Source organism: Glarea lozoyensis (genome assembly GCF_000409485.1).
Source record: "Glarea lozoyensis ATCC 20868 chromosome Unknown GLAREA16, whole genome shotgun sequence".
In the NCBI taxonomy this organism is placed as follows: domain Eukaryota; kingdom Fungi; phylum Ascomycota; class Leotiomycetes; order Helotiales; family Helotiaceae; genus Glarea; species Glarea lozoyensis.
The window spans coordinates 457,218-475,437 of NW_007360990.1; the positions used below are offsets into that span (position 1 = coordinate 457,218).

Sequence of the window (18,220 nt, forward strand, 5' to 3'; positions counted from 1 at the left end):
ATCTCCATATCCCACCCATTTCCCATCATCAATCATGAAAAGAAAAGAAATTCGGAATTTTCAACGATCTATGTAAAGAAAGTCTATGTAAAATCTAATGCAGTATATATGCCTAGAATCTTCATTCGTTTACTCAGGGTTCTCAGCACCACCCTTGAACCTATTTGAAGTCAATACCTACTCAACAAAAGAATAGATGTAGAGGGGAAAACTCACTTAGTAACAACCCTCTCAATACCATCCAACCCCATCTTCAAAGTCTCCATCTTAGGTCCATAACTGAACCGGACGAAATGATGGCAAGGGCTATCGAAGAGATCACGTCTCTTACTAGGATTAAGATCGAAGAAGATACCAGGGACAACGATGACTCGCTCCTCAAGACAAGCTTGGAAGAAGTTAAGTCCGTCAGAGATAGCGGCCGGGAGACCCTCAAGATCAAGCCAGAGATAAAAGGTGGAGTCAGGAACGTTCTTGATGTGGAAACCCATTCCTCGGAGACGTTCAATAACGTAGTCTCGCTTGTCCTTGAAGTGGCGTTGGAGGGCTTTCATTTCTGTGAGGACCTTGCCGGGTTCAAGCATAGGGATGGCGGCTTCTTGGAAGGGGACGTTAGCTCCACCGTCAAGGTAGGAACCACAGGATCCGATTGCTTTGATGAATTCCTGGAGACATTAGCTGAGAACCTGCTATTTGGGCCGTAAGATATACCTTTGGACCAATAATCCAAGCAATTCTCCATCCAGGAAGTCTGAAGCGCTTCGTGAGACCATCAATGATCAAAACATCATCCTCGTCAACATCGTCAATGTTGTCAGCAGCACTGATAGAGGTACCATCACAGTCGCTAGTATAGTTATATCCAGCATAGAACTCGTCCATAACCAACGTGGCTCTATCACGGCAGATATCCTGGATCTCAGCGAGCTCAGGGTTCTTGACGACATGTCCGGTAGGGTTACGAGGGTTGGAGGTAAGAATGACAGATGTACCACGAGCAATCTCCTCAGCGATCTTGTCTGGGTGGATACTATATTCGTCGTCTTCGGCGAGAGGTGAAGGGATGGCTGCGAACTGATATAATTAGCACAAGACCACCACAACTAGAAGTCGTTGACTTACGTTCTTGAAAAGCGACAACATTTCGTTGTAAGCCGTATAATCAGGGATGAAGAAACCCAAGTAGGCATTGTTCAGAACCGCAGCGATTCTGATCAACCCAGCTCTACCACCTGGCACGATACACACATTCTCCCAAGTATACTGCGACTCCTTGCCCTCTCTGTGGTGAGCATTGTATAGATTGGCGACCGCAGCACGCAAACTCTTGATACCAGCAGTAGGACCGTACTCTCGTCCAGTCATGCTAACATCAATCTCCTTTGGCCGCTCGAAACTACCCTCGATATCGTCCTCGACTTCTGGAGCTCCCTGACCAAGATTCGCCCACTTCTCAGGCTCATCGAGGAAACCATGTTCGTATGCTCGTTCGGTACACCAGATCACACCAGTAGAAGCACGGGTCGGGTCGAGACCGGCGTGGGATTTATGGCCTTCGTGGGCATTTCGGAATTGACGATGGATTTTGGAGTTGGTTTCTGCGAGGGGTTCTTAGTAAGAGGTTGCGCATACCAACACGGTGATCTTCGCGGAAGGATACAAGCTCAAGAGTGGCAGCACCACGCCGCCAGGAACGCAAAAGACCCCGATCTTGGCACTGCAACAGCTTTTGAAACAAAACAGCAAAGTAAATAAACACAACTTGGCAAAGATTTCTCTGGGAAATATCGTAAAGAACTCACCATTGCTACTTGGCTCGTGGGAACTGAATCTGCGGCTCAATCTGGTCGACTCTCTGGGCACACCAGACGAGCGATTCATGGAGAACTTGCGGTTGTTGAAGGACATCTTGGTGGGGTGGCGGTTGAAAGCTGAAGTGGGATAGAAAGAAAAGAATGTCCCGCACGTCCAAACAGAATACAGATCTGGACAGCTGTGAATAACCACGAAAAGAGTATTCAAAGTGAATCTCAGACGAGGGGGAGACTGAATAGGAGGGGTTTAAAAAGGGCCCTCTCTGACCACAGCTGAGGAAGGATCTGGATCCAACCCACCAACCCAACCTGCGAGGTGTCGCCGAAAAAAATTGTTGCACGTCCACGTCCCCCCCGCAGCGGTGAAGAAGCAACTCCCTATTGACTACTGCACTGCTAATACAAAAACCAACCATATCTCACCCTCAGGTACTTTATTCGCTCCAGTCAGATGCTGCCACCAGAATGGAATGCCTCACTCCTGCACTTTCTTTCCCTGCAACAAGCAAAGATGGGGAAGTCCCCTAAGCTTTGTGGTATCTCTTATTGGATGATCCCGCGTCAAGTGCATCCTCTTCGACGCCCCTGAGGGAATAAATGCGTCTCACCACTGCAACTTTGTACAGATCGTCGAATCAGGTTTTCGTTCCTCACCCGTGTATTGTCCATTACAGCTCTGTGCCTCAATGGCCAACTCGAAGGAACCAAAATGTTACAGGTTCAGCTACTTTACGAAGCCTTTAATTCTACAGGATAATATATCTAAGAGTAAGAAATACAACACGCAGCCTGTGCCGCGTTTTACGAAATGTCTGCTGCTGCCTCATCCTCCTCCAACATCTGCTTAAATGAAAATGGCTCAAAAGGTATTCCGTCACCCATGAAATGTTTACTCATGGCCTCGACCCAGTGTAGACGCAAACTGTGCAACATGGCACTGGTACCCTCCATAACGACAAGAACTGCGATCGTAAGGAAAAACCACATGTAGAATGTGACGACGATCATGAATACTCCTAAGGGTCCAGTGGTTGAGAGACCATTGGCCAATGTCATCGTCCACAAGACGACCGAGAGTTGTTGATGGGCAAGCGACAAGGCCCAGAGACGTAGATAGGAAGCGGTATGAGAAACACAATTCAAACAAAATTCTACATCGGTCAGTATAAATTCACAATAAAACGGTCCGGACGAACTTACCAATAGTATGGATGACTTGGTGGATCATGACTTCTGAAAACTCAAACTCCTCATGTTCTTCATCTCCACCAATATCTTGCGTGATCATAGCCACACCTTCGCCATCACTGGCAAGGCTGTTTCTTCCGTCCAAGGTATTGCTGTCGTCATCATCACCATCAAGTGCACTAACACGGGAGGTCTCACCAAGTCCTCTGTACCCCTTAGCACGGGCTCTGTTGTGCTCCCACCTGAGGTAGAGTGGCTTCAAGAAAAGCAAAACAGGCACTTGAATCACGGCAAGGAGCACAAGGAAGACTTGGATTGGTCCTTGACCACGGTATAACGGTTCCTCGATGGTACCAGGAGACAAAAACATGTAGATCAACATGTTGAGCAGTCCAGGCGGCGACTCGCCGATAGCATTCCAATCAACCACCCATTTATATACGATGGTGAAGACAAGGTATCCGAAAATCGATTGAAAGAAGATCATGCCGGGGACAAAGTTGCCCCAGATATCGATTGGAGTCTTGAAATGGCGGGCGTTGATGTAAGAAAGACACAATGAGTATGTCATATGTGCCCAACCCATGAGAATACTGAGCTTCATCTTGTAACTGTTAGAGAACAAGAGATCGTTCTCCGTTCCGTGCCACATCCAGTCCAGACCAAATGGGTATCGATAACCTGGCGTGTCTGGGTTTAGTTGTGCTACCAGAGTTTGTCCTTCAACCCAGCCTTCTGGTTTTACCCATTTCCATGCGCTAGGAAAGAGTGAGAGTGATTTAGAGAAGACGTCGTTGTAGATGAGACCAGTGTACATGGAAAAGATACCCATCATGAGCATAATGTAGCGTCCGTAGAAAGCCATGACGAAAAGTTCATCACGAACCTTTTTCAGTTTCTTTTCCCAGTATATCATTGCGACGGCAGCAACAACCATCAGGAATCCGTGACCAAAATCACCAAACATAACAGCAAACAAGAAGGGGAAGGTAACAATAGTCGGCAGACCAGGATTGACTTCCTGATATTTGGCAGTTCCATAGGCATTGATGATTGTTTGAAATCCTTCCGTAAACCTATTAGTCTTCTGATATGTCGGTGGAGTCTTGTTTGTTCGAATCTCATTGATGATAGATGGGACAGAAAGCCCCGCTTGGTTATTGACATCGTGAAGTGTCGCTTTAATGGCAGGTAGGGAATTCGTGGGACACCACGCCTCTGCGATAAGGGTCTTTCGGGCCTGGTCGTAGGAGAACAAATTCAATGTCTGGTATGCAGCCTTTTCCTTCTTGACAAGGACCATCCAGGCAGCCAGACTTTGAGCAATCTGAGTGAGCTCCGCATCCAGTGTGGTCTTGGTGTTCTTGAGAACACTTCCCAAATCTCCTAGGCGAGTGTTGACTTCGTGGATTTGATCCCGGCGGAGATCGCTGTTCTCATCGACGCTGTATAAATCAGCACCTAGAGACTCTGAGATCTTCCTGATTTTGGCTATAAGCTCCTTTCCGTGTGCAAAAATCAAGAAAACATTCTTCTTGATAGGCTCGTTGTTGGTAGGATCAATGAGTTCTTCTTGGATCTCAGACTGATTCATGTAAAGATTGCCACGCAACGTCCGCCAGAGAATACGCTCGAATGCCGCAACACGATCCCTGGGAATGACACCAGCGACGAAACCAATGTTCATGACGGAGAAGGACCTCTCAGCATCTCCATTTTGGCCCGTGGCATGCTGCTCAATATCTTGGAGGAGTGGCGCATCATCGTCCTCTGTAGAAGCTCGGATTTCCTCCACATTGCCGTGTGCTCTATCAAAAAACTGACCGGCTTCCCTCAAAACACATCGCCACTCAATCAATTCGACCTCTCGTTTCTTCAATGTCTCGTAGCTGTCGTTCAAAGATGAGACTCGCTGCTCGAGGCTTTGACTTCGATCGGACAATTCGTCGATTTCGGAGGCGGATGGAGCTGCCAAGGTGTCGACATCCAAATCTATCTTACGGAGGTTAATACCAGCTTTCTCCATCTGCGTATGAAAGTATCCTAGTTTATGTTAGATATTGCAAGCTCTCGCGGCCCTAGGCTACCCACTCAGCTGTCTTTCGACATTGTCAAGGCGGCGGATTTCTTGTGTAAAAGTTCGCTGAAATGCGGTCACGTCCGAGTTAAGCTGGTTTGCTTGTTAGCACCAATCAATCCGTTACCCAGTACCATACTCACATCGCGAAACTGAACTTGCCCAAGCTCTCCCAATGCATTGACGACCTCGCGGCCGATTTCTTTCGCAACGTAGAGCTGGACCAAGCTCATGTCCGCTGAGCGGAACATGGTGTCCTGCGCAGGAGCCATGGTTGGCGAATATGGGAGTCTTGCCCAGTATCCTTCAGTACTGACTCTCAAGCTGGATGGTGTCGTCCCCGAGTGAGTTAGGAGCCTAAGAGGATGGTTGTTGTTGAAAGCCAACAGCTTGGGACAGGCGTCATGCTTCAATGTGGCTAGCTTATCTGGCACGTGATCAATTTGCCCATTTTGAAATTCGAACCTCGCAAGCTCCGACTTCCAGTCAAGCTTGTCTACAACCAAAACCTTTAATATTCTTTCCCTACATTGGAGCCCAAATATTGAACCCTTTCAGTAAGTGTGGATTCTGCTGCCAGGATTTGGATGAGAACAGCTCTCAATCACTTTGTGCGATTGACTTTGTACTTGTATGATTCGAGGCGCAGCATCTCTTCGTCGGTCTCAAATTCTCAGAGCAAACGCATGCCAAAAAGCACTGTCACCACTTGAATCATAATCTGGCCCAGAAGATACATTCAGTTCGAGCTCAGCGATTATACCCATTCACTTGCGATAATGTGGACTATGCGGGCGTAGAACTCGATTACAACACAAGCGGCTGGTGCTTTTCAAATTCTCTGAATCTTCGACAATTCTCTTCCATATGCAGTACGGCTTGCTGTGACTTGCTACGAAGACTTGCGACGAGGCAATATCCTTTAGCAGAGTTTTGTTGCATCTCGCGTTCTAGAGCCACGTTCTGGAAGTCTTCAAAGAGTCGGTGAGCCACGTGTACTTTGCTCTTAACTGGCTGACAGCTTAAGCAAACAATTTGTTGCATTTCGCGATACCACGTTTTATTTCTTGTGGAAATCGTAGTAACGTGTGATACGACATTATTGCTGTTGCTGTTGGTAAATATTGCACTCCCCATTGACCCTATTCTTAGCCTCATCTGTGGCGGGCACTGTGCCCAAAAAGTTCTTTTCGTACTCTGTAAGTGAGGATTGGCCAGTTTAGCTAAAAAGAATTCTTCTTTACGCTATTTCTACGTATCATGTCTCGCTTTTCTGAAGGATTGAGGCTCTACACAAATATTTTAGTAGCAAAGATTTTGGTCGAGGTAATAAGCCACCCCCACTGAGAACTTTTCTTCCTCTCGCCAGGGCAGTCAATAATACAACAGGTATGAACGCCCTTTCCTTCCTTTTGAGCGTTTCCGCCTGGCTTATTCCGTACCGTGGGCACGCGGATTCAGTGCCTACGGCTGAGGAAGATTTGGTATGGCGAGCCCCAAATGTGAATAAATTACAGCTGTTCCTCACAAATGGATATATCAATCTTCAATCTTGTTACACCTGTATAGACGCAACGACTTTTCATACTTAACATTATGGAGGACTTGAAATATCAATCACTTGAATTTAGCCCAGCCATGCATCAGTTGGAGCAGATTTTGGAATTGAAAGCCGCTCTCAATGCCTCTGGTTAGTGGCATCGCCGTCCCTTCATAAGCATAAGCATGATGCTAACAGAAACAGACAAACAAATAAAACCAAAACCCACAGTCTGGTTTCTATTACCTCCTCATGTTGGCATGTCAGATCTCACCGAGAACCAACAATTACTCCAACCATTCCCACATTCCACGAGAAAGTGGGAAGGCAGAGTCGCATGGTTGATCAATTTCTCCATGTTCCTTGCTACCGTTTATTTCTCATCGATGATACTATTTACCGGATTGATTCTTGTCGCTGCTTACGGCTGGATTGCCACAATCACATATTCTTATTTGGTTCTCTTCGGCTTCTATTATATTTTCAGCCTCAACACTTATCCACTGATCTATGCGTTCGTGTTCAGAATCAATGCTGGTTCATGGCCTTCAGCATCGCAGGTGTGGGATTCAAAATCGTGTCAAGAGGAGACATCGCCACGTCTGTTTGAGAACTGCACACGGTTGGAAAAGATTGCTATATGGACAGTGCAATTTCTTACATACACACATGTTGGAAGTTTGATAGCCTTTTTAGCCCTCCTCATTACTCACGGTCGGAATGTTGACCGCAGTTTTGATTTGGAGAGAGGGGAGAAGTTAGTGGACTTGTGAGCGAGAAGCTATCGGGGAGTACATAAGTCAACAATGGATTTTGGATTGGTGCTGGGAATGTACATTGCTCTGGACGGTTTCTGGAACAGGAGTTCATGGGTTGGGCTGCATGGCGTACGGAGTAAGCTGTGTTGGTGTTGTGTAGCTAAGACATTTATCTCACAAAAATAGCAAGCACTTTTCAAATCGTTCCATACGTAATTGTAAGACCCAGGAGATCTCAAAAGTACTTGGCCTTCATTTGACCACCCACAGAGAACGATAAAAACTAGCCATATTATGCATTGGTGTATCCTTCTCTGTTCACGGATTCTCTCGAATAATAAGCATGAGTGTAATTCTCCAAGAACTAAACACCGCAGACTAAAATAGACCGTGGAAAAACATAGCCAGTCAAGGCAAAACTTGTAAGTAACATTTTCTATCTGTCTCAAAATCACTTACAAGGCTCAACCCAACAACCTGGTTTCGGAAGGCATAATCCATCATGGCTGAGGCTGTACGTATCGGGTAGGCTGAAAATGGCCGCGCCGCCAATAAGCCAATTCGTTTGCATCCTCTGAGTCCCCTAGAATACTCAGCATCAGAAATCCAACCGTATTATTTTATCTAAAATAACCAAAAAATGTTTTGTCTCTCGGAGTTCCAGCTCAGCCCCTGAATTGAGTTAAAGGACAAGCGAGGAGAAGCACGTGTTGATTAGGAGACCCCTGGGACCGCTGTCTTCCCTGCCTCTTCCCGCTTTGTCCCTAATTGCACGGAAGTATCAACGGCCGACGATCGCAACACTAATAACTTGACATGTTCGACAGCAATGTTTCTATCACTGCCTGCTTCGATATACTCCATGAAATAGAGAGACGATTCTCCTAAATTTACACCCTCAAAGTTGCTACTTGTTTCCTTGTCGGTTTCCTTGGGTTCGTTTGTTTCTAGATCTGCGACACAGGCGAAGGCCCAAATCATCCTCCAGGAACACTAAAATAGGGAGAAGTACATTAGAGGCGCCAAAAAAGCATTAGGTGGAGGAGCGGCTCGAAACATTACAACCTAAACACCAAGTCTAGCTGATTGCGGACAATCTCCTTGCTGTCGCATATTGCTTCGCGCATTCGAAAAAGATTAACGACGAGAAATACGAGAGGATGAAATAGTCGCGATACATATCAATCACCAGCACCGCATGGCATAACTGGGAGACGCACCATTCCCAAGGACCGCAAGAATGAACGGCACATTTCAAGGAAAGAGAATGGCTCCACAGCCAGGTCAAGGCAATATGTATGGCGGTGGAGGAGGTCAGAATGGTTACGGGAATCCAGAGAGAGGTGGGCAATTATCTCCAAGGCAATACAACCTGAGTAGGTCAAGTCCGGCAGTGCAGGAGCCGTCGCCCAGAGCAGTATTGAATGGTTACAATACGGATATTATGAATGGTTTCCCAGGCGACGCCCAGAGATACAATCCGGTAAGTAGCAGTGTTATTCCCCCTCTCGCATTAAATCTGAACATTTCTCTAGGCAAATCCCGCGCGGCCTCAAAGCTCTAAACAGCTCAATCTCAACGACTCGATACAAGTACACCTACTAGTAGAAACAGCCCTAGGTGACAGCCAGGAATTCGAGATATTGTCAGAAGACGAGGTAGATGATCTGAAGCGGGAGATCAAGACGCTCAAACAACGGATTGAGCAGACGCGGCAGAACCTTCTTATTCAATCTAAATATCGCGATGCGGCAATCTCTATGTCCAAATTGTACCTCCCGGAAAAGAAAAAGAGTTTTGATGGATCCAAAGTTCGTGGTATATTGGGACATAATCGGAACAGTAGTGAGCATGCCCAGGAAGCAAATCAGGAACGGAGTGCTGCCGAAAAGAAGTGCGAGGATTTGGCTACAGAATTGTGGTTCTTGGAGAGGCGGATTATGGAGCCGCAGTCGACACTGCTTAAGCATACAGCCGGAATTCTTCAAATGACGCATAAGGGACCTAAACTCACCTCCAAAGGTCCTTCTGGTGTCAGTCAAAACGGAATACCAGGAAGTCCTGAGAGCATGTATACCTACACGAACGCGAGGAACAGCTTCGAGCCACTCCCCGAGGATGACCTTATTTTTGATGAAAGAAGTCTGTATAGGTCTTTTGATCGCCTAGATGGGTTTTCGGACACGAGTGGAAGTTCTTCAAAAGCCTCCAAGGAACAAATGCAAATGATCGCAAAAACCGAGCAGAAACTGGAAGATCTGAATTCGCGCCTGCGGGAGGTCATCGTCCAAGCCAACCCACAGCAACAGGCTATGTTAGGTATGCCTCCATTGAGCAAGACAAACAACTCTGGAAAACCTACGGAGCCGGGTGAGACGCTTGAGGAATCATTGCGTTATTTGGAGCACGGAATCTCTACCATTGGCAAAGAACAGTCGGAATTTCTAAGCCAAAACAACATCTCTGAAGCTGCTATGGAGCAAACAATTGAGGAGCTCAACAGAGACCTACATAGTGTTTTACAGGTCTACGATACTGCGCTCCAAGGCCCTCCGCAGCTTACTGGGAGAGATATCAACAACCAGCTGGATTATTTCCAAAATAGCGTCAATGTCGTAGAAGCGGAACTAAACCGCTCAGCAAATTTGGCCAGCAAAGGCAACGGAAATCAGGAGCAAATGGAAGCAGTTATGATGGGTCTTTGGGATATCATACTCTCTGGAGAACAGGAAGCTCGTGAAAGGAAATCAGAGCGACGGCAGAATCGATTAAAAAACAATCTGCCACCAGACGAAGACGAATCAGACGACGATGAAGGGAACCCTAACGAGCAATTTTCTACGCAAGCTTTCTCAACAAAGGTCCAGTTTCTGTATGCTCAAGCAACAAAACTCAAAGATCAAAAGAAAGTTCTTCAACGCCAGATCAAGCAGCAACGGGAGCTGAATAACAAATCCGATGCCGTCAAGGATGCAGACATCACCCGAAAGACAGAGGAACTGGAAAGAATGCAGGATCTGCTAAGGAGGACAGAAATGGACTCTGACCAGGTTCGCCAACAATTGACTCTCGTAATGGAGAAGCTTGATGAGTCAAGACAACAAGATCAACTGCGTGACCAATCAAGATCGAAGGACGAGTCAGAAGCTGTCCGCGCGGCTCAGAGAGAGCTTGATGCTGCTAATACATCGCTGATGGCTATGGAAGAGGAGCTTCAGGAGCTGAAAGACGACCAGGCTATCAGTAACGCGGAAACACAAACCCGCATCAACGAGTCGGAAGCTAGGATTGTTACATTGACACAGCAGTTGACTGCGGCCGCTGCTGCTCAAACTTCCTTTGAAAAGGCAGCTAAAGATAGAGAAAGTGAAATTTCCACCAAGGAAAAAGAAATGGAAGCCATGAACATGGATCTTGCTCGCCTACAAACCGAGGTAACTATTGCAAGAGCCGAACTTGATGGCGCGTATGGTTCTCGAGCTCAGCGAGCAGCTGACATTGCGGCCAACCCTGCTATTCAAAAAGAGTTTGACGATCTGACAAGAAAGAACAATTCACTTGCCGAGGAGCTAGCTGCGTTGAAAGCTAGAGGTACTGCCAATCCCGAAACCGACGAGAAAATGCGTACCTTGAAAAGAGAACTTGAGGAAACCATTGGAGAATACGAGGAAATGACTAAAGCGAGCATCGAATGGGAGAAAGAGCGTGAACAGCTCGAAGGCACAGTCGACAAACTCCGTGATGAGCGAGAACAACTCGAAGCCCAGCTCAGCGATGAGAAGGTCCGTTGGCTCGGCATGAGAAGTCCTGGTATGGATGGTCAGATGCCTGCGCCCGGTACCACTAGCACGACGGTCCTGAAAAACGAATTCAAGAAGATGATGAGGGATACCAGAGCGGAGAACGCAAAGGCTTTGAGGGTTTGTTGCTTCTTTCTCAATTTATATGACTTGTACTAACGGAACTTTTAGGCTGAACAAGCAGAGCGAAGGAGACTCGAAGACGAGCTTCGCACGCTGAAACGTGCTAATGGACCGGGCAAATCGAGTCTTAGTCATAGCTTTGGCTGAAGTTCAGGTCCTGTTCAAAACCTGCCTTCAGTATCATTTTTGGATCACGCTTATTTGGATCACTTGTTGGGATATTCATCACATCGTAATTGTCCTTCATGTTCTCAGGGTTTATGAAAGGAAATTTGGGTTCGGAGTAGGGCTTATATCATTCGATCATTCGTTATTTAGCATGCACTACTTGTATTTGTATAGATGGGGCATTAATATTGAAGGAGTTGGTATTTAGATGATGTTTTGGGGTTCTCAGGGCAGGGAGGGTTGTGGTAGACGGAGTGGTGGTTTTGTGTATTTTACGAGGAGGAAATCAAGGGAAGAGGGGTTGGTGTGGGAGATATTGAAATATGAAATATAAACCTGTAACATGGCTTCGTATTTTTCACATGACGGCCGTGTTAGACTTTCTACTTAGTCCCGTGATGGACGTGGTATATAAAAGATAAGGAATTTCGTGATCACGGGGAATGAGGGTGTTCGTACGCTCTGCGTTTTTGACAGAACCTTCAACTGCAATTCTCGCGCTGTGTTGTTGGAAGCGTGATGGAAAGAGGTGACTGAGTACCAACTGATGACGGCACGCCCGTCCCAACGAGCTGCGTCATGACTGACGTTATATAACAGCGATGTGCAACAAGACTCTCACAAAGTACGCGTGATAACAAATCACATGACTGTTAGCAGTAAAGCTTTGAGCAATCGCGTCAGAAAAATCCCAGACCAAGCTAAATCATTAAATCAGGTTTGTCTCGAGCTGATGTATACTAATAAGTCTTATTGCAACAGCTACTCATGCTACGCTATCCTACAGGCTGAACTCACCCACGCCCACCGTCCATGCGCACGCTCTTCTCCCTCCCCCTTTGAACAAAAGAAATGGCTTTCTTCGCCTAGTTGCCCGCTACGACGCTGTCGAGTTGGATTTCACACCTCGAACGTCCTCTCAACAGCCAAACGAAAACTGAGGAAGACATATATGTATTAAGTCATATACCAAGTCACCTCTTTTCAACGGTTCCCATTGAACGCCACCTTCGCCGGTTCATTTATGAGTTGTGATTATCTTAATTGCCAATACATTTGGCGATATCAAGTCCCATCCTACGCGACAGCTCCGCCAGCAGGAGCGGGTGGCTCTCTATCATCCCCGCCACCTGGTTGACTTCCAGGAAGTGGTGCGACCCCAGGTAACGAGCCTGAAGGCCTCGCCGAGATTGGGATCTTGATGGCACCTCTAGGCATGATAGCCTTACCCTCCAACTTCTCACCCTTGATAACTTTGAACGCTTCATCCTTGTTGAGGGTCTCGTAATCGAGGAGAGCTGCAGCTAGGTAATCGAGTTCCTTGCGCTTGCTCTGGAGGATCTTGGTAGCACGTTCGCGGCCTTCCTCGATCAGTCGGCGGACTTCGTTCTCGATTAATTCCTTTGTCGCTGGAGACAGAGAATCGTGATTGGAGTCGAGATCAACATTTCCTAATAGGGGTGACATGCCCATCCTTGTAACCATTGAATATGCAACTTGAGTCGCTTGTTGGATATCCTAAATAAAAGTTAGCTGCGGCTCATAAGAGAACACGAAAAATGAACATACATTTGAGCAGCCACTAGTAACACGTTCAGGCCCGTAAATGAGTTCTTCAGCAGCCTTTCCACCCAAGCAGACATCGATCCGGGCTTCATACTCATCCTTGCTCATTGAGTATTTGTCCATCTCTGGCAAATGTGTTGTCATACCAAGAGACTGAGCACGTGGCATGATGGTAATTTTATGCAATGGGTTTGAAGCAGGTGAGAACATGATAACCAGAGCATGACCAGCCTCATGATAGGCGGTCATTTCCTTTTCCATTTGACCAATTACCATAGATTTCTTTTCGGCACCCATCATGACCTTGTCCTTTGCCCACTCAAAATCCGTCATTGAGATGGCTTGCGCTTTGGCTTTGCTGGCATGTACAGCAGCTTGATTGATGATGTTCTCCAATTCGGCACCAGAAAATCCAGGAGTACCTTGAGCTAGTGTTTCAAGGCTGACATCTTTACCAATGATAACCTTTTTCATGTGGTGTTTTAGAATAGCCAGACGACCGCGGACATCAGGAAGTGGTACGACGACATTTCGATCAAAGCGACCTGGTCGAGTAAGAGCCTTATCGAGCATTTCCGGAAAGTTAGTAGCGGCCAAGATAATAACACCGCTATTCTGCTCAAATCCATCGAGTTCAGTGAGAAGTTGATTGAGAGTTTGCTTGACATAGGCGGCGTCCCGTGCATTTCGCTTTCCTCCAATTGCATCGAGTTCATCAATGAAGACGATCGCAGGTGATTTTCCTTTAGCTGCCGCAAAGAGCTCACGAACACGTTTCGCTCCTACACCAACATAGACCTCGTCGAATTCAGATCCAGACATGAAGAAGAAGGGAACGCCAGCCTCGCCAGCTACAGCTCGCGCAAGAAGTGTCTTTCCAGTACCAGGAGGGCCAACGAGTAGAACACCTTTAGGGAGTTTGCCACCAAGAGTAGAGAACTTATCTGGGTTCTTGAGAAATTCAACAACTTCCTGGAGTTCGTCTTTCGCCTCGTCGCAGCCATGGACATCTGAAAAGCGTACGTTCTGGTGTTCGGCTTTGGCTTCGTTATCGGCCTTTCCACCAACTTTCTTGAACACTTGAAACGTTTCCATTACCATAGCGACAACGATCAAGCAGATGTAAGTTACCAAACCAAAGTACATGACAAATTTAACCCATTTGAAAATGGAGCCACCAATAGTTTCTTCAACCACGACATGTAGAGGCGCATCTTTTGCTCCAGCCCCAGAAGAAGTAGTCGCACCAGTAGAGATCCCAATATTGGCACCACGAGAAGAAGCGGCGACTGCCTGACCAATAGCTTGTAGTTGAGCGGCGCTGAGATTTCCAGACTGTCCAGCTTGCATAGCACCAGCACCACCAGCCTGACCAAGAGCCCCAAGCGCGCGGTGATATGCGGCTTCACAAGAAGGATTTGTTGCAAAGGCGTTCGTCTGGTATCGTTCTACAATTATCGCTGGCATACCAGCTCTTTGCAGCGCCTGGTAAAATGCATTTTGGGCGGTCGCGCTCGTAGGATTCTTGTTCGCAGTTTCCTCCAAATTCGCTAAATTCCTTGAACTTGTATTGCTGCTCCCGAACAATGTTCTTCGCTGTATACCGTTGCGTACTAGTGCCGAGTTCGCCGCCCAGATACCATCCTTCTGGAATTGCGAATGTAGACTCGAAAGTTGCCTCTGCCCATATGGTATCGATGACTTCGCACTAGAAGGGGACGGACTTGATCGATCGAACACTATCCGGGATGTCGCCTTTATGGATGATGTGTTGAACGATCTCTGAGATGTATTTCGTAGAATCGTCCGTGGCAAGCCCTCGGCACTTCGCGCAGCGACTCTCCGCAGACACATTGCCGACGTCGCACTGCCAATACCCTTCATTGATATATTAGTAAACTGAAAGCCAAAGAGCCATTGTTCGAAATACATACCGGCAGCGCGGGACTGTGCAAGACCATTCTGCAAGGCGAGTATCTAATCCTCAACACAACCCGTGTCCACAACCCACAACAACTCGCGCCCAGTCGAGATATCTATATCAGGTTTGCAATCTCGTTCTTAATGAATGTGTAAGGAGTGTCGATGACCGACGAATTGATGATGCGGTTGAATGGCGAATGTTTCCACTGCCTTCGATTGTCTAGAGGCAATATGATGTGACGAGTCGACGTTCGACTAAAAGTGTAAGCGCCTCAGGCATCAACTGAGGCGCATCAAATTGGGGGTCCATTGTGGCAACCAGCAAGTCCAACTTATGATCATTTCGACACTGGAAGATAATCAAATACATTAATTACCTGAGACTTACTTTATAACTGTTATGGTCTTCTTTTCCATAAGATTTGGTTATGTTTCCCAGCTTTTCGGGCCAGAAGGTTTGGAGTCAACCACAAATACGTGGACTCGGTACGCGCCGTCGGTGCGATCCTCAAACCGTTCCAATTGAAAGTCTGGGACGGAGACCATTTCTAGCCCTCGACCCGCCAGAATTCAATAGTGACTTGCAATCGATGTTCCTGACGATGACTTGCGAATAGAACCTCAAGTGGGAGAGCATTCTTCACAGGCAAAGTGAGACAGAGAGATATTTTTACAGAACTATTATTTCTTATTTACTTTCTACAATGCAATCCCTTTCCAAAACTAACTAAGTCCTCCTCAAACAGATATGTATTCCCCCCAACTTTAGTATCCAACAATAGCAAACAAAACAATCCACCATTTCAAAATTCCACTCGGCTTAACGTTAATCTTACATGTGCCTCAAATCCCCCGTAGACTCCTCAAAAGCGTTCAGGCCGTACAACATCGCTGTCCCAATGCAGGCATAAAAAATCCCTCGAGGGGATAGAAAGACTTTCAAAAGGAAAACACGAAAGAAATACATCTGCTCCTCCCCTCGCATCATTCGTAATAAAGGAAACAACCTCATTAACATGCAGCATGCTCTCAACAACACATTCAATTAGCGTAAAGTATAAATAAAGGAAACGATTGACAAAAAAAGACAATTAGACTCGCAGGTATCCACGATGTATTAAGGTGTGAGTGTTGGAGGATGTCGGAGATGTATTGGTATTCGAGGTGTGATTTGGAACTCGCCGTCGTGTATGAGCGGCAAGGCCAGGAATGTCCTCGAAGCAAAGGTATGAGTATGTACTGTGTCGTCGGGACGCGTGACTCGCCATTGTAGGCGGTGTATATATTTAGGAGGTATATATGATGATAGAGATATTCAATCATGAGATATCGTGAGGTTGGTACAAAGGTTGATTACTTTTGGAAGCAGGTGATGCTGTCGGTCTTTCGGATTCGCAAGCGCAAGCGCAAAGAAAAAAAACGAGACAGGAATGATTTGATGGAAAGTCGTGGTACTGTTGAACCCCACCGTATCTTTCTGGGTATAACGGTAGGACGATTTTGTGGAAGACAAACGCCAACGCAGGAATGAAACTGCAACTATTTTCGATAATATGAGCAGGAAGGTAGAGCCATTAGGTTGTAGCGATATAATACAATCACAGATTCTCGAGTCTAGCGCTGGGCATCTGTAATGATGGGTCGTCGTAGTGTTCGATCTTCTGGAGCCATGGGTTCTGGAACACATTGTTCGGTGGGAATGCTTGGATATGAGCGACCACTTCAGGTGCTTGATAAGTAGCAACCTGTTCATACCATGCCTCATGATGTGGTGGAGCATGGTGATAGTGATCCTGCACGTGAGCGACTGGTTGAGGATGGGCAGGCATTGGCTGAGGTTGCTGCTGCGCCTGTTGAGGTGGCATCTGTTGAGGAGGAAGTTGATAATGAATCATTGGCTGTTGCTGCTGTTGCTGCTGCTCAATCGGCGAAGAGTTGTGCAAAGCATAGGTAGCTGCTTGTGTCGAATGGTGTGTGTAGTATGGTTCTTGGGACACTGGGCTCGCTCTTGATGCAGATGAGTAACTGCTTGGACTGCTTTGGATGATCTCGTGAGGTGGCCCTTCCATTGTTTGACGTGGAATCTGGTACGTCTGGATTGGAGGCGGGTTTGTATTCAGTGTTGCAACCCCTGGGTTGTTTTGCTCCGGAACATAGTACGATGAATGTGCAGGAAGGCTTGGTGCGCGGTGCATGATTGGAACAGGATGTGGTTGTTCATGTATCGTTTGTGGATGATAAGGCTGTGTGTTGCCAGAAAGACTGTGGCGATGCCCATAATTTGGCTGCATTGGATAGCTGTCAATTTGTTGCTGATGTCCAAAATCGGCAAATGAATGGGCACGATGCAGCGACGAGCCATGAGGCATCACTTGGTGTTGAGGAATTCCGTTCTGAGGCCATTGCATCTGACCTGAATGTTGAGGTGTTGATGGAGACTCCCCATTGTCGGAGTCTGATGTTTCGCCGTCCTCAAGTTCTGATGAGTGAACTCCTCGTTGGTGAGATCTCCGTTGATGCTTGACCATGGTGGTCTTTCGGCAAAAGCTGCATGTTGTTAGCGAAAGGATTCAGCCTGAAATCTCTATTTCAACGAACCTCTTCAAACAGCCTTCATGAGCGCACTTATAAGGTCGCTTTCCCGTGTGTATCCGACGATGTCTTGCAAGACTCGAAGACTACATCGTGTTAGTACTCTATCCCTTCACTCCGACAACTTCCCAGATTGCTTACATCTGAGAATCGCTTTCCACACCCGATATGTTGGCATTGATGTGGCTTCTCACCGGTGTGAGTTCGGATGTGAACGGTCAAGGCACTTCTTTGGATGAAGCTCTTTCCGCATCCAGGTGTCATACATGAGTATGGTCGCTCGTTGGTGTGGATTCGATAATGTCTCTGAAGATCGGATTTTCTGTTGAAGCTCTATTTTTCCCATCAGCTATTGTTTCTTGATCATCCATCAAATGTTCACAAACCTTGCTACATGTTTGCCAATCACACTGGAATGGGCGTGCATTAGGCTCGTTCTCGACCAACTCCATGACGTCCATAATGGGTATCTTTCGTGGTTGTAGATTTTCTTGTTGAAGTTGGGTTCAGGTTAGAACCAGTGAGTGAGGGATGGTATTCCGAGAGAATGAGCGAGTGTCTTTCTGAATTAGGAGTGAGACAGGTGCACGGCACCAGGTCGAGTTGAAGAGAAGTATGAAGTCTTTTCTTTGAAACAAGATGATGGAAGATATTACTGAATATTAAAAGGT

At 46.7% G+C, this 18,220-nt stretch overlaps 6 protein-coding genes across 6 annotated transcripts; 2 read left to right on the forward strand and 4 right to left on the reverse strand.

Annotated features, from left to right (window-relative positions):
- Nucleotides 1-129: 129 nt before the first annotated feature.
- On the reverse strand, nucleotides 130-1,908 carry GLAREA_07430 (PLP-dependent transferase; the record flags this gene model as incomplete). The annotated part of the gene is made up of 5 exons (XM_008082118.1): nucleotides 130-160; nucleotides 217-665; nucleotides 712-1,074; nucleotides 1,123-1,598; nucleotides 1,803-1,908. The coding sequence occupies 5 exons, from the start codon at nucleotides 1,906-1,908 to the stop codon at nucleotides 130-132; spliced, it is 1,425 nt and encodes a 474-aa protein (XP_008080309.1).
- Nucleotides 1,909-2,615: 707 nt separating this feature from the next.
- GLAREA_07431 (uncharacterized protein) lies at nucleotides 2,616-5,351 on the reverse strand (the record flags this gene model as incomplete). The annotated part of the gene is made up of 4 exons (XM_008082119.1): nucleotides 2,616-2,965; nucleotides 3,015-5,045; nucleotides 5,094-5,172; nucleotides 5,223-5,351. 4 exons carry the CDS (start codon nucleotides 5,349-5,351, stop codon nucleotides 2,616-2,618), a joined length of 2,589 nt encoding a protein of 862 aa, XP_008080310.1.
- Nucleotides 5,352-6,675: 1,324 nt separating this feature from the next.
- GLAREA_07432 (uncharacterized protein) lies at nucleotides 6,676-7,392 on the forward strand (the record flags this gene model as incomplete). Its single annotated transcript, XM_008082120.1, has 2 exons — nucleotides 6,676-6,769; nucleotides 6,824-7,392. 2 exons carry the CDS (start codon nucleotides 6,676-6,678, stop codon nucleotides 7,390-7,392), a joined length of 663 nt encoding a protein of 220 aa, XP_008080311.1.
- A 1,225-nt stretch (nucleotides 7,393-8,617) lies between these two features.
- Nucleotides 8,618-11,447, forward strand: GLAREA_07433 (uncharacterized protein; the record flags this gene model as incomplete). Its single annotated transcript, XM_008082121.1, has 3 exons — nucleotides 8,618-8,860; nucleotides 8,913-11,297; nucleotides 11,349-11,447. The coding sequence occupies 3 exons, from the start codon at nucleotides 8,618-8,620 to the stop codon at nucleotides 11,445-11,447; spliced, it is 2,727 nt and encodes a 908-aa protein (XP_008080312.1).
- Nucleotides 11,448-12,545: 1,098 nt separating this feature from the next.
- GLAREA_07434 (P-loop containing nucleoside triphosphate hydrolase) lies at nucleotides 12,546-14,995 on the reverse strand (the record flags this gene model as incomplete). The annotated part of the gene is made up of 3 exons (XM_008082122.1): nucleotides 12,546-12,986; nucleotides 13,038-14,912; nucleotides 14,969-14,995. 3 exons carry the CDS (start codon nucleotides 14,993-14,995, stop codon nucleotides 12,546-12,548), a joined length of 2,343 nt encoding a protein of 780 aa, XP_008080313.1.
- Nucleotides 14,996-16,555: 1,560 nt separating this feature from the next.
- On the reverse strand, nucleotides 16,556-18,010 carry GLAREA_07435 (C2H2 and C2HC zinc finger; the record flags this gene model as incomplete). The annotated part of the gene is made up of 4 exons (XM_008082123.1): nucleotides 16,556-17,504; nucleotides 17,556-17,635; nucleotides 17,691-17,882; nucleotides 17,936-18,010. 4 exons carry the CDS (start codon nucleotides 18,008-18,010, stop codon nucleotides 16,556-16,558), a joined length of 1,296 nt encoding a protein of 431 aa, XP_008080314.1.
- Between the last annotated feature and the right edge of the window lie 210 nt (nucleotides 18,011-18,220).